The 25,460-nt window shown below is 43.6% G+C and overlaps 2 protein-coding genes across 3 annotated transcripts in view; one reads left to right on the forward strand and one right to left on the reverse strand.

Moving 5' to 3' along the window:
• POLR2G (RNA polymerase II subunit G) lies at positions 1–19,679 on the reverse strand. The gene is made up of 8 exons (XM_069965424.1): positions 19,373–19,679; positions 12,510–12,619; positions 10,448–10,607; positions 10,088–10,138; positions 9,065–9,130; positions 4,172–4,243; positions 888–921; positions 1–146 (listed from the first exon to the last, which is right to left on the reverse strand). The coding sequence occupies exons 1-8, from the start codon at positions 19,622–19,624 to the stop codon at positions 133–135; spliced, it is 759 nt and encodes a 252-aa protein (XP_069821525.1). The 5' UTR covers positions 19,625–19,679; the 3' UTR covers positions 1–132.
• ZBTB3 (zinc finger and BTB domain containing 3) overlaps positions 19,508–25,460 on the forward strand; it is a 9,494-nt gene continuing 3,541 nt past the window's right edge. The window contains exons 1-2 of one of the 2 annotated variants that reach the window (XM_069965417.1): positions 19,508–19,797; positions 20,440–20,572. The gene's annotated coding sequence lies outside the window, so the exon portion shown is untranslated. The other variant, XM_069965418.1, reaches the window with a different exon arrangement.

Here is a 25,460-nt window from a genome sequence, read left to right on the forward strand (position 1 = left end):
AATTTTACCCAGTTTCTTTAATAAAATTAGATTCTGTCACAAACAGAGTTAAAATCTCTGAAATACACAAAAACGACACAAAAAATGCAAAACAACATGGACCAAGAGCAGAAAAAAAAAATCAGATGCACATCAGCTGACCAGACCTGCAGGAGACAAAAAAAAAAAAAAAAAAGGCAAGAAGGTTAAACATGTCATATTTTTCCTAACAGGGCTAGAATCATGGTTATGCTTCCCTATGCGAAAGTTGATTAAATTAGTGACAGAAACCCCAATTACAGGGTTGAGTCAGTATGTGGTAGTTTTAGAAATGGCTCAGTTTAATTAGTACAGTGTGTCAGTACAATAGCGCAAACAGTTTTGGAGCCCCTGGCATCATAATGAATTCTGATGCCGGGAGCCAAAAGGTCTGTTGCGCAGTATACTGTTTGTGCACAGACCATATATTGAGGACGTGTGTCTAAGTCCCAACTATGAAATCTGTCTGCATTGAGTGGGCAGGGGCAGTCCACTGCTCAAGACTCCTCACTAAAAGTACTCGAGCTCTACACCTAGTAAACTGTGATTTTATGGAAACTTTTCGCCATGTGAAACACTACTATAAAAACTGCTTATATAGGCAGTATAAACCTGGCAGCAGATTCTCAAAGGGGTTCGATTACTACAAACATTTATCCTATTTGGATCTAGATGCCATAGTGGATGGAGACAGACCACAGAAACCTTAAAAAAAATTCCACGTGCATAGTTACTTTAAAGTGGATTGGTTGTACGAAAGCATCTTCTTGAAGGAGTAGACATATTGGCACAAGTATTACATCAAGCAGCAAGATGTGCAATTACAACAGGATTCAACTCTCGAGTTTATAGTGAAATAAAGCACTTACCTAGATAATCATCCATTAAAGAGCCAATAGCAAACTGTAAAGAACAGAGAGAGAGAGTCAGAAAAGTAAGTGTCAACGCTTCATTGCCGACTGAAAGGCCAATTCATACACTGGTGCTCTAAGCATATAGTGAGCAATTATCTTTCCTTTGTGCATCACAGTCACAGGAAGCACATGAGCCAATATCACAGGGTTATCCAGGATTAAAATAAGCACATCTACCTTCTTCCAAAATCTGCACCACCCGTGCCCTCAGGTTGTGTTTGGTATTGCAATTTAGCTCTATTTACTTTAACCCCTTGACGACATGACGAGTATACTAGTCATGCCGCCGTTAGGGAGGTTCAGAGAGGGCTCATGATGTGCGCTCTCTGAACTGCAGATATTAGCCATGCGGTCAGGCAGGGGTTAACTGCAGCTAAATTAAAAAAAAAACACAACAAACAGTTAACTCACCTGGGACACGTTCCCGGTGCAGGCAGTGTGACGTACACTGACTGCGCCGGGGATCCCTAAAGCTCTACCGAGCGTCTCGTCGGAGAAACTCTGCTGCCAGGAGAGCTTCGGAAGAATGACAGAGGCTCTGGAAGTATCCGAAGCCTCTGTCATTCTTCCAAAGCTCTCCAAGCGTCTCAGAGCTTCTTCGACAAGACTCTAGGCTGCTCGAGAGAGCTTCGGGGATCTCCGGTGCATCCAGTGTACGTCACACTGCCTGCACCAGGAACGGGCCAGGAGGTGCGTGGAGGCCGGGAACGGGCCTCAGGTGAGTTAACTTTTTTTTTTTTTTATAGTGGTTGCCCCATACTGTGGGGATGCGGCCATTTTTTTAGCTCCCCCACTGTATGGGGCGACCATACCCGGCGTATAAGACGACCCTAAGCAAGGCTGTGGAATCGGAATAGTGGAGTGGGAGCTAGTTTTGGCTGGGGTCGGAAAAAAAAAAATGTACCGACTCCAGCTTTAAAAAAAAAAAAATGTAGAATTGAATTTTGATATGAATTTTACAAGTTTTGCTCATATATATTATAAGCAACATTCTAATAGGACACTGGCCCTATTACATAAGGATGGTCATGGAAAAGTTGTCGGTCATTATTTGGCAGTTTGTTTCTGAGCTGGAAGAGTCCATTGTGTGTGGGGAGATCTGTGCTGTTCTCTTCCTGGATGCTGGATGACTGTATATGAGCAGCAGTGTAATATGAAGATATCCTGTGTAATATAGAGGAGGAGGAGAAGACATAAGTAGTGTAGCTGTAACCTCTGTCCTCAGTGTGGTGTTTTCTCTCTGGAAGAAGATTGTGTGTTTTTCTTCAGTGTTCAATGGCTGCAGGTGTGTGTGTGTGTGTGTGTGTCTGTGTGTGTGCACGCGCTATGGCTGCAGTAGACTGTGTGTGTGCGCCATGGCTGCAGTAGACTGTGTGTGTGCTATGGCTGCAGCAGGCTGTATGTATGTGTGCTATGGCTGCAGCAGGCTGTGTGTGTGTGTGCTATAGCTGCAGCAGGCTGTGTGTGTGTGTGCTATAGCTGCAGCAGGCTGTGTGTGTGTGTGCTATAGCTGCAGCAGGCTGTGTGTGTGTGTGTGTGCGCTATTGCGTGCCCCCACAGTGACCTTCTATATCGCTATGTGTAACCCCTCTCTATATCACTGTGTGACCCCCTGTATATCACTATGTGTGACCTCTATATTACAGGTATCTGGCATCGTTAGCAGTGTTTCTTTAAAGCGTAACTGTCATATTTTTTTTTTATTGCAGGAATCAGTAGTATAAGCCATTTTAAGAAACTCTGTAATAGGTTTCATCAGCCAAAAAAGCCTCCTTCTGTACTCAAGAAGCAATCTCCCAGCCTCCCCCCTGACTTCTTATCTGTGCATTATCAGGCAAACACGTCTTCATTACAGAGAAGCCAGTGAAGACGGGCTCTGCTCTCTCCATTGTAAGCCTATGAAGGGGGAGGGGCTGAGGGAGATGAGGGAGCAGGAAGAGGTGACATGAAGGTCAGCTGTTTGTAGACTCTCTGGGCACCTAAAACGCTGGATTCAGGTTTCAGAAAGGTCAGTGCTTCTCTATGAACTTACTGAGAGAAGATTGCAGGGTGTTGTGCTTTGCAGAAATCCTCCGTGCTCAGTCACTCCTAACAGCCCCTCCCCTCTCCATAGCCACATAATGGAGACAGAAATCCTGCTGCTTATGAAGTGAGGGGGGAGGCTGGGAGATTGCTTTTTCAGTACAGAAGGAAACTCTTTTAGTACATAAAACCTATTACAGAGTTTCTTAAAATCGCTTGTACTGTTGATATTTAATGTTTTCAGAAAAATGACCCTGAAATGACAGTTACGCTGTAAGTATGGTGAATTGAAGACTGTCAGCAGAAAAGACCACCTGCTCCATCTAGTCTAATTGTGAGTAGTTCAGGACATGGAGGCTGGAGACTGGCTGCATCCACTGCACACACAGGAGAAGCTGCTTTATATGTTTCCTTATTCCCTCAGAAGTCGCCCCAGGATCATGTAGGACATTAGGGAGAAGCTGCTAAGCCAGTGTGATAAATAACTCCCTTGGTATATGACTTGCCATTTATGAAGGAGCAGAAGTCGGAGTTGGTTCTAATAAAATTCAGGAGTCGGAGTCAGAGTTGGAGTCGGAGCTGCGGCTTACCGACTCCACAGCCCTGCTTCTAAGATGAAGTTTCAAATCTCCAGTCCCATCCTTCTGTATAAAAAATAAAGGAGTTGTCCAGACTTAGAAAAACATGGTTGCTTTTTTCCAAAAACAGCACCTGTCCTGTCCTTAGTTTTGGTGTTGATTTGCAGATCAGTTTACCATATTTTCTGGCATATGAGTTTGAGTCGGTCCTAATAAAATTCAGGAGTCGGAGTAAGAGTCGGAGCTGCGGCTTACCGACTCCACAGCCCTGCTTCTAAGATGAAGTTTCGAGGTTAAAAAGTCGTTATATGCCAGAAAATACGGTAAACTGATCTGCAAATCAACACCAAAACTAAGGACAGGACAGGTGCTGTTTTTGGAAAAAAGCAACCATGTTTTTCTAAGACTGGACAACTCCTTTATTTTTTATACAGAAGGATGGGACTGGAGATTTTTCAGAAGCTTTGCAAACAGTTTTTAGGTTGCAGTTTGAAACACAGTGGCTTGGATTTTTCAATCTATTGGAGACAAAATTAGACAGACAGCAACCAAAGTCCATTATGAAAAAAATAAATAAAAATCTGAGCTGTGATTGGTTGCTATTTGTCAGAGACCAAAATGTGTCCAAATCACACTTACTATGTCATTCTTATCCACTCTGGTTCCAACAATTTTAAGGCGAATTTCATCATCCTGCTGAATAACTACATCCTACAAAAAGGAAAAGAAAAATAAATAAAAAAGCTGTGGCATAAGTCTAATTGCGGAAAGACTAGACATACCACCATTGTAAAACTCTGGAGACAGCCTGATGGTAAAATGCACATCAGGGCTGATCACACATCTGGTTTGACATTATGTCTGGGATTGGTCAGTCATATGCATATTTTCTGCATCTTTTGATTCGCAATTCATTGAATTTTGAATATGCAATTTTTCTTTGATATGGGAATTTTAAACAAGCATAAACTCTCTAGAGACATACAACACAGCCAGCCATAAGCCAGCCAGCCACAGAATCTTGCCATAAACAAGACTACACACTAGTCATCCTTTCATGCTGCCTGAAAAACAAGTCACTGGGCGGTCATAGACAGCTTTTCCCTGCCCCACTAGACTTCTTTGATTGACATTACCTGTTTGGATATAGGGAGAGATGTGTAAGTCAAGGCAGGCATGTAAGGCAGAAAAAAAAAATGCTCCAATGGCTCATGGTTCAGGCTACATGAAAGTGATGACAGGTTTTCTTTAACTAAATGTTTCCTGAAGGCAGATGTTTAGACTTTTGCTGATTGAAAGAAGAAAAAAACAAAAACAGACTAAACACAGGAATTCCTGCCAGTACAGAGTGTCACAGCTCAATACGTCCATCAGCCACAGGACTGCCTTCTCTGGGAGCTTCCTAGATGGTCAGGAAAACACAGGACTTCCTGTTTTCTGACTTTTTTTTTTTTCTCTCAAAGAGTCAGAAAACAGAGGGTGCCGTGCAGTGGCGTCCCTAGGCTTAATCATTCGGGGCCCCAGCCCCGAATGATTTCAGCCTGGCCCTGAAAGTCTTTTTGATCCAGCCAGCGCTGAAGTAACAGCAGCCGGGTCTGTGATAGATCACTATCAGAGGCCTCAGGCTGCTGTTACTTCAGCGCTGGCGGGCCGCGGGAGCGGGATCGGCCGGCACCACTTCCAGATGCCTCGTGACGTCACCCCTCTCCTCATTGGGCGCAGTGGACGCTGCACGCTCCGGCCCACCTCTCTCCTGCTCTCCAGGGACGTCACAGCCGGCTGTAGCGCCGCCAAGCTTCTCCCCTGCCGCTCTCCTCCACCTCAAGCTGCAGCACAGGGATGAGTATTGTAGCCCCCGGGGGGGTTACTGTGTGTGTTTGGGGCGGAGGGATGGGGGCTGGCAGTGTGTGACCAGGTAGTACTCAGTTTGTGTGTATGGGGGGCTCAGATGGGGGTAGTAGTGTGTGTGTATGGGGGGCTCAGATGGGGGTAGTAGTGTGTGTGTATGGGGGGCTCAGATGGGGGTAGTAGTGTGTGTGTATGGGGGGCTCAGATGGGGGTAGTAGTGTGTGTGTATGGGGGGCTCAGATGGGGGTAGTAGTGTGTGTGTATGGGGGGCTCAGATGGGGGTAGTAGTGTGTGTGTATGGGGGGCTCAGATGGGGGTAGTAGTGTGTGTGTATGGGGGGCTCAGATGGGGGTAGTAGTGTGTGTGTATGGGGGGCTCAGATGGGGTAGTAGTGTGTGTGTATGGGGGGGCTCAGATGGGGGTAGTAGTGTATGTGTATGGGGGGGCTCAGATGGGGGTAGTAGTGTGTGTGTATGGGGGGCTCAGATGGGGGTAGTAGTGTGTGTGTATGGGGGGCTCAGATGGGGGTAGTAGTGTGTGTGTATGGGGGGCTCAGATGGGGGTAGTAGTGTGTGTGTATGGGGGGCTCAGATGGGGGTAGTAGTGTGTGTGTATGGGGGGCTCAGATGGGGGTAGTAGTGTGTGTGTATGGGGGGCTCAGATGGGGGTAGTAGTGTGTGTGTATGGGGGGCTCAGATGGGGGTAGTAGTGTGTGTGTATGGGGGGGCTCAGATGGGGTAGTAGTGTGTGTGTATGGGGGGGCTCAGATGGGGGTAGTAGTGTGTGTGTGTATGGGGGGCTCAGATGGGGGTAGTAGTGTGTGTGTGTATGGGGGGTTCAGATGGGGATAGTAGTGTGTATGGGGGGGCTCAGATGGGGTAGTAGTGTGTGTGTATGGGGGGCTCAGATGGGGGTAGTAGTGTGTGTGTATGGGGGGTTCAGATGGGGATAGTAGTGTGTGTATGGGGGGCTCAAATGGGGATAGTAGTGTGTGTATGGGGGGCTCAAATGGGGATAGTAGTGTGTGTATGGGGGGCTCAAATGGGGATAGTAGGGCACAGAGGAGACCTAATTACTGTGTGTGCTGGAGCAAGGAGCCTAAAATGTTTTTCCTGGCAGATTCTGTAGAGAAGGGGGTTATGGCTTGGGCTGAATGGAAAAGAAAGAGAAAAGCGAATCTGATCAGAGAAGACGTCAACTGTGAGTCACAATTTCAAATACTAGCCTATGTGATCATCTGTCTAAAAAAAAAAGTTACACACACACATATTATATATATATATATATATATATATATATATATATATATATATATATATATATATATATATATATATATTATGTGTGTGTAACGTCACTGCAGAAGTCAACTCAGGGGGCCCGTGCCCCGGATGTTTTAAGAGCCTAGCAACGCCCCTGGTGCCGTGTTTTCTATGATAACTAAAAAAAAAAAATGTAAAATTGCAAACTTGCTTTATTTCACATCTACTGTTGATTTAGATTATAAGATGATTAAATTGTAATGACAGTGACACTTTAAGCCCTTCTATAATCCAAGCTGTAGAAAATCTGCACTCTGGCCAAAGTTAGGCTTGTCAAAAATCAAACTCAGGCCAACCCCCTAAAAAAAATAAAATCTAAAGTAAGTTACAACTCATCCTTCAAAGAGCAAGACAGTCAGATGCAATTTCCTGGCCTGAGGATGTAAATATGGGCCCTAAGATAATGATCTCCTTGATCCGGTAATGATCAAGGGTCATCAAGACCTACCAAGACCAAAAGCGCACTACTGGGTCTACAGTAGCCCTGTCTTGCCTGATCTTTCTAATCACCCTGGTATCAGAGCAAAGAAAGGAAAAGTGTATGTCATGCTCCAAGTAAATTTCTGTGCTACAGCATCTACTGCCAGAGGATGGCCTGCAGGAGAGAGGGAAATGAACTACCTCATGTAGGCATATATAATTAAATATTGGGAAAACACGGGTTACACAATGAAAGACATTTTATTAGCATTTTATTGTCAGATATTATTAAAGGACAAGTGCCATGAAAAACTTTTTCCCAGTAATTGAAGCACATTACAAAGTTATATAACTCTGTAATATGCTTCAATCACCTATCTGCCTCCCTTCCCTGTCTTTTCCCCCCTCCACCCCCCACCAGGAAGTGCCCTAACTCACACAGACCTGATTACTGTCGTCACTGTCACCAGGCAGCTCCTTCTTGTGAGTCATCAGCAAGAGGGCTGCTCTAGGTCCTGTTACACCAGCCCCCCCTCCCCAGTCCAAGTGATGGCTTGCAGTTGTTCAGCCAATGGGAGCTGAGCAAGCCTGTCACCTGACAAGGCAGGGGAGGGGGGGGGGGGGAGGCTAGTGTAACAGGAGCTGATAGAGAAGAGCTTGGTGACGGTGACGACAGTAATCAGGTCTGTGTGAGTTAGGACACTTCCTGGTGGGGGGTGGAGGGGGGAAAGACAAGGAAGGGAGGCAGATAGGTGATTGAAGCACATTACAGAGTTATATAACTTTGTAATGTGCTTCAATTACTGGGAAAAAGTTTTTCATGGCACTTGTTCTTTAAGTGCCAAGGAACAAGACTCAGAACAGACCCTAGTGGCACACCACTTGAAAGCAGTCACTGCTCGGAGTAAGCTCTGTATCTCTTCTTCAAGTCTAAAACAGATTAGAGGATCTAGGAAAAAGACGGTATTTCTGCCGCTACCATTTTGGTCACACAAGCTTCAAAAGTAAGCCAGTCAGGCCTTCAATGTCCCTTGCAAAGCCTACACTCCTTATGCTTACTTTTCTTAATGGCTTTCTAGGGGGTCTCAGGCTCAACAAGACAGGAATAAATACCCTTTAATATAGAAAACAGAGAATTTAAAAGCATCTCTCACAACCCAAGGGGAAGAAAACCAGTAGATACCCTGGAGGTGGAAGGTCAGCCAGGAACTCTTTGCTTCCTCCAACCACAATTAATTCAAGCTGAGAAGCTGACACCCTGAGGGCGAACGCTGGCCACTCATCAACCCGGCTTCAGGATGTGCCAATTCCAAAATACGCCAGGATCAACTCACTTAAGAGTTCACAGATGCATGACGTCATATCTGGCATGCTGTCCTGAGATTTCTGCACAGAGCAGCTATGCCGCTACACACAGGAACCCCAACGAAAAAGCAGGATGTCTGAAGCATGCTACCCGCAGGTAAGCCAGAATGGAATCCCGCACAGTTACAGGCCCGAGAGAGACCAACAATTTTCTGCTAGTATGGTGGTGAACTGAACTGCGCTACTTCTTATGGCACTACTAATACAACCCCCCACCCATGTGACTGACATTGCCTGTAAAATATGCTGGAGGCCTTAGTCTCCCTGGGTTGCCACAAACAATATTCAGGACCTACTAGGTCCTGCTCCATGCTTTCCACAGGGACAGGAAAACACTAAAGCTGGAGAGAAGGGACTACCATTTTATTCTCCAGGTTTCCTGTGCCTAAGAGAAAAGTCCCTCTTTCTGGTGGTGCTGTCTTGTTGATTGAGAAAAAGGACCTGTAAAAAGGTGTATCAGCAGTCATTAAAAGCTTAATACACACACACACACACACACACACACACAATGTAGATAAAGTAAATACTTATCGGAAATAAAACTGCCTGTATAAGTGTCTATCATCAGGTGTCTTACCTCATCTACAGTCTTGTAACATGGTGGGTTAGAATTTGGATCAAACTCCATTTCAGATGGAATTGACTGAAACAGAAAATTGATTGAGACATGGCTGATAAGGCAACTTTGAAAAGATTATAAGAAAAGAAAACCTCAATTGTCTACAGAGTATTAAGTCTGAATTTTATCCGCACATCATACTTTTTTTTTTGGTTGACGTTAGTGGGCATTGTATAGCCTTTTTCTCTTAAATATCATAAAAATGTTACAAGCAAGTGTACATATAATTAAGGTTATCCAGCTCTACAAAAACATGGCCACTTTCTTCCAGACACAGCACCACTCGTCTCCAGTTTGGGTGGGGCTTTATAACTCAGTTCTATTGAAGTGAATAGAGCTTAGAGCGAATGTACCATCGAGTTCTGCACATGTGCACATGTATTATTTTATTTATTTTTTATTCCCGGGCACCGGCCTGGGCTGAAGAACTGGAGGTGGGCTGGCCCATCCCCAGTGGGAGAAAACCTCCATCCCTCTATGATGCGGCTCCATTAGAATCAATAGATTCATAGAGGGGTGGGGTTTACTCCGACTGAGGGCAGACTGGCCCACTTCCAGTGCTTAAGCCTGGGCCGGTGCCTGAGAATAGAATGGTGCTGCACACGGGAATCGGGCCGTGGCATCGGCTTCCCTGCACCAGCGCTGTTCTATACATGTGGAACACTTAAAGCGAATGTAACTTCACCATTTTGTCCAGATGGCAAGGACAAAATCAAGTTTGCAATTTGGGCAAAAATTTTAATCGTACAGCAGTCACTGGGTGAATTAATCCAATTTGATTAAGCGCCTGGGTTGCTGAGCACAGTGCTCAGCAACCCAGACAATGAGCTGCCAACAATGTGGGCATAACAGGAGGAGGCAAGTTTGCTAAATCAATGTATCTGCAAAATTATTTAAAAACTTGATGAGCTCTCGAGTTTATTTAGGTTAGTTGAGATGGGAATACTGTTTTAAACTGAAACCACCCACTAACATACGTACATGTCTAGAGATAAAACAGGACATCGGTCCAATTTCTGTGAACAATCCAACCTGAAAAGAAGAAAAACCATTATGGGTATCTTTCAATGAGACACAGTAAAGATACAAAGTATCTTATATGGGAGGCTGCATTGGAACCGATATCGATACTGTTAGGCCTCATTGACGCATCTACAAAATCTGTATTTCAAAATGCATTGATTTTTAACGTGCTTATTCACACACTCACAATTTTAGCTAATCCATGAATAGGCAGTGATCTGTACAGCTTGTATGTATTAAAACATAATTAAAGTTGTGTATTGTACGTTAAGCAGAGAACAGGAGAACACCCAAACTGGTACAGCATGGCCAACTCACCTTATTAACTTGGGTCACAACAGCATCTACCACTTCTCCTTTAAAAGGTCGAAAAACAATAGCCTTATATTTGACAGGATACAGCACAAAGCCTCTGCCAGGCTGGATAACACCAGCACCAATGTTGTCAATGGTGGTAACTGCAATCACAAAACCGTACCTGAGAAAAAAGGAACAAAAAAAATAAATAAATGGAATGTGAAGAAAAAGGACAAGAAATGGGCAAGCACATTTCCTTTTATCTAAAACCAGTATATACAGCCAATTTATCAAGCTTTCTGAAAGCATAACTGTCTGGTATTATCCAAAAGAAACCAAATCACAGCTCAGCTTTCATTTTACCAAAGCTCATTGAGATATGAAAGCCGTGCTGTGATAGTGTGGTTGCTATGAGCAAAACCAGACTCTATTGGTTTCAGGCACAATGATTATAGGCCATTGCATTAGCAATTTTCTCTTGTTGCTCATATCCCTTGCCTTTATCCATGTATCCTCTCCTTACATGGTTACACTTGGACACATCTGTTTTCTTCAACAGTACATTGTTATCAGCAGTTGAGCAGCAAAACCAGCATCACACCAGACTTCTTCCCAAGGTAGACAAATGAGCCAATCATCCCTGTGTAATGCTGGGTTTACACGGAACGATTATCAAATTCGAACGATAATCGTACGTGTAAACGCAGCGAATGATTGAACGACGAGCGAGAAATCGTTCATTTTGATCTTTTATCTTGTTCTTAAATCGTCGTTCGTAAAAAATTCGCCGATCGTTCCGTGTAAACAGTCGTTGCGCAAAATTCCGGCCACCCGCAGCCCAGGCCCCCCGCTCATCCGCAGCCCCCTGCGCCGGGTCGATCGTCACCCCGATCGCCACCTCCGCCACTCCGATCGCCCCCCGGCCACGAGCATACGTTACCTGCTACCTGGTCTTCGAAATCCCCGACTCCCCTCTTCAGTGCATTGATTGGCTGAAGAGATGAGCCAGGAATTTCAAACGGCTCCTCTTCAGCCAAATAGTGCTCCTCTTCAGCACTGATTGGCTGAAGAGGAGCCGTTTGAAATTCCCGGCTCCCCTCTTCAGCCAATCAGTGCTGCCGTGGTCGGGCGATCGGAGCAGCGCCGGCGGGGGTGGCGACCGGGGCGGCCGGGCTGCGGGCGCGCGATCGCAAAACGATTTTTCCGTACAATATATCGTACCGTCTAAACGCTGATCGTTATGAAAGAAAAATTGCTACTCCGACATCGTTAATCGTACGATCAGGCCAATTATCCTTTCGTGTAAACCCAGCATAAGGGTCCATTTACACAGAAAGATTATCTGCGAAAGATTTGAAAGCAAAGCCAGGAAAAAATCTCAGTCTTTCCTTTATGACCTGTTCCCTGTTTATAGTCTGTTTCTGACTTTGGCTTCATATCTTTGGCAGATAATCTGTCAGATAATCTTTCTGTATAAATGGACCCTAAACAGGAGATGGGTGGCTAATAGCAATATATTTAAATATCCGCATGAAAAAGCAGTGATTGTTTTTGCGGCCCAGCCACACAATAAGACGTGCAGAGGCACTGCAAACAAGCGCTATGCTCGTTTGCGGCTACTAATGGCAAAGATCGCTGCATGTAAATGGAGCATGTATATATTGTACTTGTTCTAAACAAGAGGGATGATGTGGCTGACCAATCCTTTTGTATCAGAACATTTATTATTAGCTTTATATTTGTTTTTTTACTAATCTGTTCCCTTTAATCAAACTGAGAGTCTGCGGTCACACTTGATGATTGCTGTTCATCTGCGGAAGAAAGGAACTTGAGCAGTTTTGCCTTGAAGAATTGGCTCTACAAAGTACTGACTTTAGGGAGGTGAATAGTTATGCACAATGAGATTAGCAGATTGATTGATATACATTCTTGGCTTGCATAGAAAAATACAGTAATGTAAAGAAAAATACAGTAATGTAAATGTATGGTTGTATGGATGACAGATAAGTATACTTGAGACAGTGGAAACTGGTAAAAGTATATAACCCCTGCTGTAACACTTTCTATTATCAGTGATACTTACTTGCCAGTACATGTTCCTTCTACCTCGGTGAAAAGTTTTTGCTTCACTGTATTGAGGAGGTTAGGCCCAAAATATCTTGGGTGCAGAAGAATTTCATGTTCCAGTGAGATCTATGGCAAAAATATATATTTAAAATAACATCTACTAAAGCAACCTTTGAGCGCCTTTATGCCTAGTAAAGTAATAAAACTGTGGAAGAGGTCTGCTCACCCTCAATCTGTAGATGTCCGCTTTATCAGCAGCTCAAATGCCTTCTGAAGGCTCTGAGAAAGCGCAACAATGCGTGAAACAACCATAGGCCAGGAACCTTACTCCTCTTGCGGACACTTTAATATTGAATTTTAGAAATAAAGCCTGAATTTTATGGGAGTGCCACTTTCTTCATTTTCTTCATGATTTATAGCCAAACATGGGCTGACTTTTACAAAGACACCAGATCATAGCGCAGTGCTAGAGGTACGAAAGCAATACTCCTGATCTATGCATATCCGTGCTGTCAGTTTCCCTTTAGGGTCTGTTCACACATACAGGATATGTAGCAGATTTGATGTTGCAGATTCAAAGCAAATTAAATCTGGGCCATCAAATCTGTTGCAGATCCTGTACGTGTAAAAGCACCCTTAGGGTACGTTCACACTTACCAGATCCGTAGCTGATTTTCTGCTGCGGATCCGCAACAGATTTCATTTAAATAACTGAACACAGCATCAAATCTGCTGCAGATCCTGTAGCTGTTAATGCACCCTTAGGCTATGTTCACACTACGTATATTTGAGGCTGTATTTGGTCCTCAAGTCAGATCCTCATAGCTACCAAAACCAGGAGTGGATTGAAAACACAGAAAGGATCTGTTCACATAATGTTGAAATTGAGTGGATGGCCGCCATTTAATGGCAAATATTTGCTGTTATTTTAAAACGGCTGTTATATTGAAATAATGGCAGTTATTTACCGTTATATGACGGCCATCCACTCAGTTTCAACATTGTGTGAACAGAGCCTTTCTGTGTTTTCAATCCACTCCTGGTTTTGGTTACTATGAGGCCTGAAATATACAGCCTCAAATATACGTAGTGTGAACCCAGCCTTAGACTGGGTTCACACTATGTATATTTCAGTTAGTATTGTGGGCCTCATATTGCAACCAAAACCAGGAGTGGATTAAAAACACAGAAAGGATCTGTTCGCACAATGTTGAAATTGAGTGGATGGCCGCCATATAACGGTAAATAACTTCCATTATTTCAATATAACAGCCGTTGTTTTAAAATTACAGCAAATATTTGCCATTAAATGGCGGCCATCCACTCAATTTCAACATTGTGTGAACAGATCCTTTCTGTGTTTTTAATCCACTCCTGGTTTTGGTTGCAATATGAGGACCGCAATACTGACTGAAATATTTGTAGTGTGAACCCAGCCTGAGGCTGGGTTCACACTACGTATATTTCAGTCAGTATTGTAGCAGGAAAGGAATCTCTCCTGCCTCACACAGAGCGCCTGTCAGCTGAGGATAGCTGCTTGAAAAAGGCACCGAAATCGGGTCCAGCGATGCAACAGGCTTACACCAGGGGGTGAGTGATCTGTATATCGTAATGTTTACACAGGGATGGGGGACGCGGCCGGGAGGGGTCCGCAATGATTTACAGAGAGAGGGGGGCCGGGGCTGAGGGGTCCGCAATCATTACACAGGGAGGGGGGCCGGGAGGATTGAGGTGATTACACTGACAGGCCAGCTCTGGAACAGGGCGTCATGTGACGTCCCGTGCTCAGGGAGGGCCGTTTGTAAGGCTCTGAAGCCTGCTAAGTGAATATCTAACTAGAGGCCGGCTGAGTCGGCAAGTCAACACTCTTCCGGTTCGGTGACGTCACAGGACCACGTGACTCATGTAAAAATTGCGAGAAAGAGACAAAATTCGTAATAGAAACTAATGAGACAAATTGATTATATTACAAGACTAATCTGTAGAGTAAATGTCAAAATATCCTGGAATACCCCTTTAAGTTCTTCATATGAATAGACCAGCGCTAGTTCCGCAGTCCTTTTTTAGAACCGCGGGCCAGTCCCCGCTCGCTGCGCCAGTCTATTTCTGGTCATCGGCCCAGCCTGAAACACTGGAGGCAGGCCTGCCCGCCCCCAGTGTGAGAAAACCCCTCCCCTCTATGACACGGCTCCATTGATTGTAATGGAGCCGCGTCACAGAGGGGAGGGGGGTTTCATCACACAGGTAGCAGGCAGGCCCACCAGTGTGCGGGTTATAATCGCTAACCCAGCTCATTGAAGGGACAGAGGACATGTGATCCACATATTGAAAGGTGGGGTCCAGGAGGAAGGAACAAGACAGAGAGGACTCTGTATAGCTCATTTCTTTGTATCCAGAGGGGGTGAGTCTGCAATAAAAGCCCTAAAATGGCACAATTAGTTGTTTTGAACAATATGTGAAGCTATGAGTGAGCTTTCACATAGTGTAAAAAAAGATTAGGGGTGGAATACCCTTTAAGGCCCATATGCTGGAGGATCAACGGCCCCAACCCCTGGGGGCTAAGATGTAGCCTTTTTTTTTTTTTGAGTGTTACTGGTTTTATATATATACTGTACTTTTTATTGGTTTGTAAATATAAAAGCACTTCACCCAATCACCTTAATTAAATGTTTTAATGCTCTTAAAAGTGGTTATCCACCTAAGAGCAAAAAAATAAAATGCTAGCTGGTCTTACTCACCAAGTCCCCCTGAGTATTTTGAGCCGTTTCCTGCCTTTCTAGCTGCTGCCATTCCTGAGTAACAAGTTTTTCTAAGGGTGCCTTCACACCTACCGGATCCGCAGTGGGTCTCACTTCTGCGAATTCGTAGTGAGGACCGCAGCGGATCCGGTACCATTCACCCCTATGATAGCACATACTCGCAGCGGGATTGACATCCCGCTGTGAATATGTGCTTTAACCCCCCGATGTCCGCAGTCCCGCCGCCGCATCAGCCCATCCCCGGCCGCATCCTGCAACCCGCCGCATCCCCCCATCCGCGGCCGCATCCCACATCCCCCCATCCTTGGCCGCATCCTGCAGCCCGCCGCCGAGAGCATACAATACCTGCTCGGCGGCGCGGCTGCAGTGAGGCTCCCGGCTCTGGTCCCACTCAGCTGATCTGAGCAGGACCGGAGCCGGCAGCCTCACTGCAGCCGCGTCGCCGAGCAGGTACTGTATGCTCTCAGGGGCGGGCTGCAGGATGCGACCGGGGATGCGGCTGGGGATGCGGGATGCAGCTGGGGATGGGAGGATGGGGGGGGATGCGGCTGGGGATGGGGGGATGCGGGATGCAGGATGCAGCCGGGGATGGGAGGATGGGCTGATGCGGCCGGGGATGGGGGATGCGGCGGGGCTGCGGACAGCGGGGGGGTTAAAGCACTTATTCACAGCGGGATGTCAATCCCGCTGCGAGTATGTGCTATCATAGGGGTGAATTGATACTGGACCTGCAGCTGATCTCGCTGCTAATCCGCAGAAGTGAGATCCGCTGCAGATCCGGTAGGTGTGAAGGCACCCTAAGGGTACAAACCAAACCCACTTGACGTATTTGCTGCGTGAATCAGTCTTAAAAATAAGCAGGCAAAAAACGCAGGTTGGCTTTATACAATTCTTCTGCGTTAAAATACACAATTGTGTATTTTTTAAGCGTGAAGCTACATGCGTTTTTCGCACAGGTTGTTAACAACTGATGCTTTGCTAACAACAAGCTTCAAAAATACGCAATTGCGTATTTTAACGCAGAACAATTGTATAAAGCCAACCTGCGTTTTGCCTGCTTATTTTTAAGACTGATTCACGCAGCAAATACGTCAAGTGGGTTTGTACCCTTAGGGTACAAACCCACACACCGTATACACAGCAGATACGCAACAAAAACGCAGCAGATTTGAAGCAGATTTGATGCTGTGTCCAGTTATTTAGATCTAATCTGCTGCGTATTTGTTGCGTGTTTGCTGCGTATCGCAGCAGTAAATAAGCTGCGTATACGGTGTGTGGGTTTGTACCCTTAAAGTGATCTATATCCAAGATAGCAAACTACATTTCCCATCATGCATTTCCCTGATTGGTCCATTTGCATACACACCCCTTAGCGTTCTCTCCTGCCCACTGCTGCCACTATTGCACAGTAATCACAGGACTTATTTTCACTGATTTAGCATCACCCCCATATTAATTCCATACTAGCTGATGATGTAGCAGAGCTGACGCTTGCATGGTGTAGCTATGTACTGCATAATGGGCATCTGTTCACTGGGGGTAGGGGGTGTAGTGAAGTTTTAGATCTCTGCTTGCTGAATGTGAATGAAAACCTTCTAGTTCCATACAGACTCTAAGAACATCCATAACACTTACAATATACAGAGCTGTGACACAACGACAGGTACATATGCCTGCATTCACTGACAGCAAGCAGAGATGGAACTATAACTTCTCATATTACAGAAACCTAGGCTCAGAGACACATGTAAGTCTATGGAAGCAGCGCAGGTGCATGGAGATGAAGCAGATAATGTCTCCTGGTGGTCTTGTTACCAAGTCAATAGACAAACTAATGGTACTTTTACACGGAGCGATAATTCGCCCGATCGCACGATTAACGATTTTGAATGAACAATGTTTTTTTTATAACGATCAGCGTTTAGACGGAACGATACATCGTACGGAAAATTCGCTATGCAATCGTTTTGCGATCGTTTAAGCCTATCTCACGCATAGGTGAAATCGCTGAAAGAATGTTTACACGGAACGATCTGCGAATTTTTTGCGAACGATCAACGATGATTTGAGAACATGTTGAAAGATCAAAATGAACGATTTTTTGCTGGTCGTTTGATCGTTCGCTGCGTTTACACGTACGATTATCGTTCGAATTCGACAGTTATCGTGCAAAAACGAACAATCAATCGTCCCGTGTAAAAGGACCATAACCCGGCCCCCAGAGAGGTGATCACATGTCCTTAGACTACAAAGGGTGGAGGAAGAGGGAGCTGAGCATGGTCTGAGTGGACCGAGAGTTTAAAAAAAAAAAAAAAGCAAGCTGCAAGATTGGTTATATATGTATATTAGACATAAAGGTGGTATTAGGAAGGGCGATTGTTTAGAATATTGTTGTTGTTAGCCGGATAACCCCTTTAATCAAGCATAATACACCCCAAGCGACTTTCCCAACATATCTTTAGCTTGGCTGCCTGTTAGGTATACCCCTAAAAAATACTTTTATCAATTCCTGCGTCATGTGCTAATAGATTTCATCTAGTCATCTGGACCTTTCTCCAGGTACAACTAGTCACGGTGCAGGGGCTAGATTTTGCTGTAATCATGCCTCTATGGGCTTCATTCACAGCTCTGTGTCAGTCTTCAGGCAGAAGCGGGCCTAGCAGCAGACATCTTCTTTCCAGGTGACATAAGCAGTACAATGAGTCTGAGGCTATTTTAGACATGCCCAGTACAACGGGGATAGCACACAGCTGTACTGCACATGTCCCCTGGAATGAATACTTCTGTTAATTGGCAAAGAGCTGTGAATCACGCTCATAGAGGTATGATTACAGCAAAGCCCAGCCCCACAGCAGTGACTATTTGGACCTGCAGAAATGCCCAGATGACTAGAAGAAGTTTATTAGAATACAGCACAGGAATTGATAAAAGTAAGTTTTCAGGGTATACCTGAGAGGCAGCCAAGCTATAGATATACACTGGGAAAGTGTGTCAGGGAGTGTATTAGTATGGATTAGGAGCATTTTTTTTTAGGTGATTGTTCCCTTTAACCTCTGCCTTGTCGGAGAACCTTCACTGCCAGCTCTAGGATTATATCAGCATTTTGCCCCTCTCCTTCTTTGCCTTATGAAGCGGGCCACCACTCTGGGAAGTATCCCCCTTGTTGGATCATCTAAACAGCAGCCATCTCTGAATCATAACAGAGGGATGAGCGAGTAGTGAAATATTCGAAAGTTCTAAATTCGATTCAAATAGACCGTGTTACTCGACTATTCGATCGAATATTGTACCCCATTAAAGTAAACGGAAAAAAAGTGCTTGTTTCTTGGAAACCTAAACGCGACCATTCGGGGGTCACCAAGTACATAATGATATCTTTAGAAAATGATGCCAACACCTCTGGAATGCAACTGGAAAAGCAGGGAAGCAGTATTACACCACTATCACAGGTAGCCATATTTAGCAGCCCCCAGCAGTGAAACAAAAAAAATGCTCTTATAATTGAATATACTGTAAATAAATAAATATATTTATTAACTTTACAGTTAAAAATAGCAAATTTCTGTTTTCATATTGCTGTTTTAATTAATATTAACTGTTACAGGGAGCGGTATTAGCTAATACCATTCCAGGATATTTAAATAAGAGGACGCCAGGGAAATGTGGACAGGTAACTACGGTACACTTTACTAAAACAGATAAACAATTGTGCAGCTGTTTTAGTAAAGCTCGTTTAGACGTGAATTTTTGATCAGATACTCGATAGAAAACGAGTCTTTCGAGTAGTGAAATACTCAATCGAATAGTTACTCAGTCAAGTATTGCTCGCTCATCTCTAGTTATGTGCATTAACCTCAAGGGGCATACAGGTTCACCAATACCTCTCTCATCTATCTTCATTACATTGTATCCAGGACAGAATTACACAAGGTCCTATCTGCCTTTTTGTCTCTCCTTCTTACACATAGGAGCCCATTACAACCAACCTCAGCTCTTATGTTACCACAGCAATTTGCGAGATGAAAGCTAGGCACTTATTAGTTACTAATACGAGTAACGACGAACATTGCTAGTGTAAGTTAAATATCCCTGTAATCTATAAATAAGACTATATACTCACGTGATAAAACATAGCGCGAAGAGAGCTCTTCTTATCAAAACGGAGCACTGGATATCCTCTTTGTCCACAGTCTAAACAATAAAGCTTGTTCAAATGGTTGTTCCTGGCGGAAATTCCGCAATACGCGTCACACAATGGAGGAAGTGACGTAGCGGCGGCGGTGGTGTGCCCCAGGTCCGGCTTTAGTGCTCCGTGTTTCGCACTAGGTGACGTTCCTATTAACGAGAGAAGGGACGCCGGACGCCTACACATAATAGTACGAATTCCGCCACTTTAAACGGATTCACAGAGGACCTTTTTAGTTATTGCCTGTGAGTCCTATCAATCACGTGGGTCACCAACCAATCAGCGCAGCGAGGTCAAGTCATCTCTTCTCCAATCAGATTTTGGAAGAGGCGGGCTTTTACGAGCTTTGCTTTGTGCAGGTGAGAGACAGAGAGAGCGAGCGGGCGGGGGGATGGTCACATGAGTCACAATTAAATACTGTAATATCGGTAGGAGAGGGGTCCCGTGAGTTGAAAAAAAGAGAAGCCATAAAGCAATCCATGTATTTGTGTCGTAAAGCTGTAGTGTACAAGGTGTGAGGACTGCATACAGAATGCACAAGCTGACAATACAATGACTGGATGACTGGAAGGTCAGTGCTTCCTACATTGACTAATAATCATAGTCATTCCTCTTTCCCACAGCTGTATTATGGACTGTCAATTTTTGTTCTGCAAATACAGACGTTATTGGTCCTGTTATAGTCTATGGGCAAATGAACCTAACTGGATTTGCCTAGAGACAGGACCATAAAAAGCAGAAACTGCACCTATACGGTCTGTATATGCAGTCTGGGCTCTAAACATCAAAATGCTCCATCTGTGATTCCAGATCATCTGTGGGCCGCCTGCAATCATGGATTGCACATTGTGGAGCAACATATGACTGTGTGAAGGGGGCCTAACGTTTGTGTCTTAGATAAAGGAAGCCAGTAGTAATAATGGCATTCACATATAGTAAAAGATATGCAGTCTGTTTTCATTCTTTTCAGTGTTATATATATTTTGTGTGTTTGTTTGCAGGTGTTTCCTGGCCTTCCAGGAGGTTTTCCTTGCCTCTGCCAGTCATGATGGCATACCTGGTGCAAGAAACAAGAAAAGCATTTTAATCAGATTTTAAACTTTTCACATATTTTTAAAATAATTTTTTTAGAAGGTAAGTCAAAAACAACAACATTTTTCTGTCTGCTACTGGACAAAAACAATTTCTCCTGTACTAATTTAAAAGGAATCGGTCAGCACCTATTTTGGTTCTGAGGTGCTGACAGTGTGATGAAGGTCTGTGTCTCTTAGTGTGGTGGGTTACCTTTCTTTTTCAGATCAGTGCTGTAGTTGGTCTTCACAACTGTCAAAGAGGGGGAGTGGTGATGTCCTCGTGCTGCACTTTGGCCCGCCTCACCACTACCTCCTCCCAGCGTGTCTTGAATATTCATGGCGCCCGGCCTCCTGGCGACGTCATCTGTAGCTTCCTGGTTCTGTGTAGTGCGCGCGCGCTCCCGCACCGAGATTCGCACATGCACCGTAGTGCGTTGGAGCGGCACTGATCGAAGCCATTGAGGGCATAGGCTTTGGCCCTCAGTGCGCCTGCGCCGCTCCGACACACTACGGCACATGCACGAATCAGGCCGCGGGAGCGCGCGTAGTACACAGAACCAGAAAGCTACAGATGACATTGCCAGGAGGCTGGAGGACGGGTGCCATGAATATTCAAGACAAGCTAGGAGGAGGTAGTGGTGAGGCGGCCCAAATACGGCACAAAGACATCACCACTCCCCCTCTTTGACAGTCGTGAAGACAAACTACAGCACCGATCGGACAAAAAAAGGTAACCCACCACACTAAGACGCAGACCTTCATCATACTGTCAGCACCTCAGAACCAAAATAGGTTCTGACAGATTCCCTTTAAGTAAGCACATTCCAAACCCAGTCAGAATTGTTGTAACATAACAAAAAACTTTTTTTTATGCAAAAGTTAGCCAAATCAGTTTAAGAAGTCCCACCAAATTTAACCCTTTCGTGACCAAACCCAAAATTACCTAAATGACCACGCCGATTTTCATTTTTGCATTTTTGATTTTTCTTCCTCGCCACCTAAGAGCTATAGCGCTGTTATTTCTCCATCTACAGGCGCATTTAGGGGTTGTTTTTTCAGGAACAAGTGTACTTTGTAATGCCATTTAATCTACCATAAAATGTAAGACAGAACCCCAATATTGGGGTGAAATTGGGGCGGGGGAATGCAATTTTGTAACTTTTGGTGGGATCCCATATCTATGTAATACACTTTACAGTAAAACTGACATATGTTTATTCTGTAGCTCAGTCCGAAAATAATGATATGCATTTTTACGTAGCTTTTCTAATGTTTCATTTGTTTTTTTTTATTGAAACCATTTGCTTTGCAAATAATTATTAGTAAAATAATTGTGACTCTTATAATGGTTAAATTTTTTTTTACCTATCTTTAGTTTTTATTAATACCATAATTTTGTCGATCGGACATTTTGATCGGACGTGATCACTTTATATTAAATTCATTTATTAAACAACCATATATATAATGTAATAAAAAATCCTGCAATACTGGCATTTTTTTCCTCTCTTTTCATTTACGCCCTTCACGGACAATATTGTTTTATTTTATTTGATCGAACAGTTATGCACGCTCCAGTATATAATATCTTTATTTATTTTTTACATTTTACATTTTCACATTCATTTTTTTTTTACTTTTATTGGGGGAGGGGCTTTGGGGTATTTTTTAAAACATTTTTATCTTTTTGTTTTTTACACTTTAAGTCCCCCATGCAATCTTTAGATTACACACACACACTGATCATTGCTATGCCTGTAGCAGGCTGTATGAGAAGTGTGCCCATCAGATCGCATGGAGGTGAGCAGAACACCTCCAATGGTCAGGCTAAACGATCGGGACTCAAGCAGTTACTCTGCTGGGGTCCCGATTGATAAGTGACAGGATTGCGGCGTTTAAGGGGTTACGGACAGGCTGCAGCGCGATCTGTGCAGCCTGTCATTAACAGTTATTGCCTGGCTGCGGATAGCAGCTGGCCCCCACCCGCTATGAGGCACACACAGCTACTGAGCGCACTTTATAGCTCCATAGGGGCATAAGGACGTACCGTTATGCCCAGAGTTGTCTGTTGAATGTGCTGGGTCATCTAGGGGTTAAAACGACAGGGGGGTGCATGAAAATAATCTACACTCACCTGTCCCCGTGACTCCATTGCACTGCTCCTGAGTCCTGCTGACAACCACTAGAAGTCATTTTCGGCTGGAAACCAGATACGTCACATACCTGGCTCCTCCAGCGGCAACGTCATTCCCGAGTGATTGCCTGTTCAGCCAATCGGTGATTGGGAAGGAATCCCACTCCAGGCACTGATTGGCTGAGTGGGCAATCATTCAGCCGGGTACATGACATTGCAGCTAGGAGAGCTTCAGGTTACCGGAGGCTGTCAATGAGAGCCTCGCTACGGGGCACTAGAATGGGTAAGTTTAGTTTATTATTTTCCTGCACCCACTGACTTCCTGACTTTTTTAATCTGGTTGGACTTTTCCTTGAAAGTGTCCCTGTCGTTATAACTTTTAAAACCTAATCAAGAGTAGATGTGAAATAAAGCAAGCTTGCAATTTACATTTATTATTTCTTTTTTAGTTATCATGGTAAAAAAAATGGCACTTCCTGTGTTCTGACTTTTTTTTTTTTTTTTTAAAGAGTCTAAACACAGGAAGTCCAGTGTTTCTCAGGTCATATGCGCACTAACAAAGAAGGCAGCCATGTGATTGATACACATTGAGCCATGACTTTCTGTACTGGCCAGACGTCATGTGTATAGTCTCTTTTTTTTCCGACCAGCACAAGACTAAAAAGCTGCCTTGAGGAGACTGGACCTGGAATTCTGGAAAGCATGATAAAAAACAAACAAACAATGACTGTGTATTGCAAACTTGCTTTATATCACTGTTGATTTAGATTTTGAAAGTTATAATGACGGGTAAACTTTAAGCATGTTGTCTACTAGTTTAGCATAGTTTTTTGCTCATTTGTTGCCAAGGAAGTTTTTCATTATTAGCACAAATGCATCCCAAGTTCCATGGTGGAATTTTGGTTGAATATGTCATCCTGCGTGAAGGTGTGTTTACACAGAGAGATTTATCTGACATTTTTGAAGCCAGAGCCAGGAACAGACTATAAACAGGAAACTTTTTTTTGCAAATGTTCAATTTTAACCTATTTTTTTCCGTAACACAGCAGGTAGAGCAATAGAAAAATTTAATAGAATATATATTACCCGAAATCTGTAGTTTTTAGAAGTATGCCACGTGTGCTGGGCATGCATACGGGCCTCAGAAATAAAGAACCACCCTGTGGTTTTTGTGGCCGTCTTTTCTATTAAGATGTTTTACAGGCATCATATTGGATTTGCCAAGGATTAAAGCTGACAGAACGATACCACACCCCCATAAGTTACCCCATTTTGAAAACTAAAGCAACCATTTACGCCAGCAGTGAGCACTTTAGACCCTTACTGTGAGACTGGGATTATTCCAAAATCAGATACAAAATTTTAAATTTGCTTTTTTTTGACAAATGCATCATTTGTGGAACATTTTCCACTCATAGCTTGTAAAATGAATAGCACCCCAACTTTTATCACACTGTTTGTCTCATATCAAGCGTTATCCCCACTTAGGCCATGTCTGGTTGCTTGGCCTCATGGCGGGAAAGAAGCTTCCACTGTCTTGTGACATACAGACCTTTATAGCTCAGCCATTAAAGGTTTAAATGCTGGAAACTGTTTTCCTCATGATCCATTGCAGCTACAACATTTTTTATTAAACCAAGTTCAACCCCCTTAAAGATGGAGAAAATGTTCAATTTTGCGTTTTTCTTTTTTCCTCCTCGTGTTTTTAAAGGCCATAGCGCTTGTATTTTTTCACCTACATACCCATGAGCCCTTAATTTTTGCACGACTAATTGTACTTTGCAGTGATAGACTTAATTTTTGCATAAAATATGCTGAGAAACCAGTAAAAAATTAGTTGCGCAGTAAAATTAAAAATACAACGCTTTTCAAAAAAATTTATTTGGGGGAGGTGGGGTTGTGTTTACACCGTTCGCCCTATGGTAAAACTGACATGTTATATATTTCCCTTAAGTTGGTACGATAACAATGATAGGCAACTTGCATAACTTTTATTTTGACAGCTTTTAAATTTTTTTTATCTTTTTAAAAAATAAAAACCTTGGGGGAGATTTATCAAACATGGTGTAAAGTGTAACTGGCTCAGTTGCCCCTAGCAACCAATCAGATACCACCTTTCATTTTCCAAAGAGTCTGTGAGGAATCAAAGGTGTAATCTGATTGGTTGCTAGGGGCAACTGAGCCAGTTCTATTTTACACCATGTTTGATAAATCTCCCCTACTACCATGCTTATAACACTTTTATACTTTGGTCTTTGGGGCTATGTGAGGTGTCATTTTGTTGCACCAATATCTGTACTTTACATCGGTAAATTGTTTGCATATATGCAACTTTTTGATAGCTTTTTATTACATTTTTCAGGATTTGATGCAACCAAAAATGCGCAATTTTGCACTTTGAAATTTTTTTTGTTTGTTTATTTTTTATTTATAAAATTGAAAAAGGGGGTTATTCAAACTTTTTATTGGGGGAGGGGATTTTTTATTAATAAATAAAACTTAGGTTTTTTTTACTTATACATTAATTTGAAGTCAACCTGGATGACTTCTAATATAACTACACTGATCTCTGATAAATTTCAAAATTTTATAGAAATATGGGTCTCTTAGAGATAAGTGCGATTCGGACTCATCTCTAGTTTTTTTGATTCCAACCGCATTTTCATTACCATTGTGCAACAAGACAGCTTTTAAATTCCTTTGTCTAGAATCTATAAATAGCCTTCATTTATCGGGAACATGTGAACAATGTAACTCAATAATAAGAAGGTTTACATTATTGCAGAAACAGACACAGTCTTCCATTGCATAGTAT

Source organism: Dendropsophus ebraccatus, chromosome 4 (genome assembly GCF_027789765.1).
Source record: "Dendropsophus ebraccatus isolate aDenEbr1 chromosome 4, aDenEbr1.pat, whole genome shotgun sequence".
Lineage (NCBI taxonomy): Eukaryota > Metazoa > Chordata > Amphibia > Anura > Hylidae > Dendropsophus > Dendropsophus ebraccatus.

What these genes read in the sequence shown, in the direction of transcription:
- POLR2G (XM_069965424.1), bottom strand. Translation starts at nt 19,624, where the DNA reads ATGTGTAGGCGTCCGGCGTCCCTTCTCTCGTTAATAGGAACGTCACCT. An exon ending in CCTGTTTTATCTCTAGACAT is followed by an intron (nt 9,131 to 10,087) that starts GTACGTATGTTA and finishes TTTCTGTTTCAG; the next exon opens with TCAATTCCATCTGAAATGGA. An exon ending in GTTACAAGACTGTAGATGAG is followed by an intron (nt 4,244 to 9,064) that starts GTAAGACACCTG and finishes TCCTTTTTGTAG; the next exon opens with GATGTAGTTATTCAGCAGGA.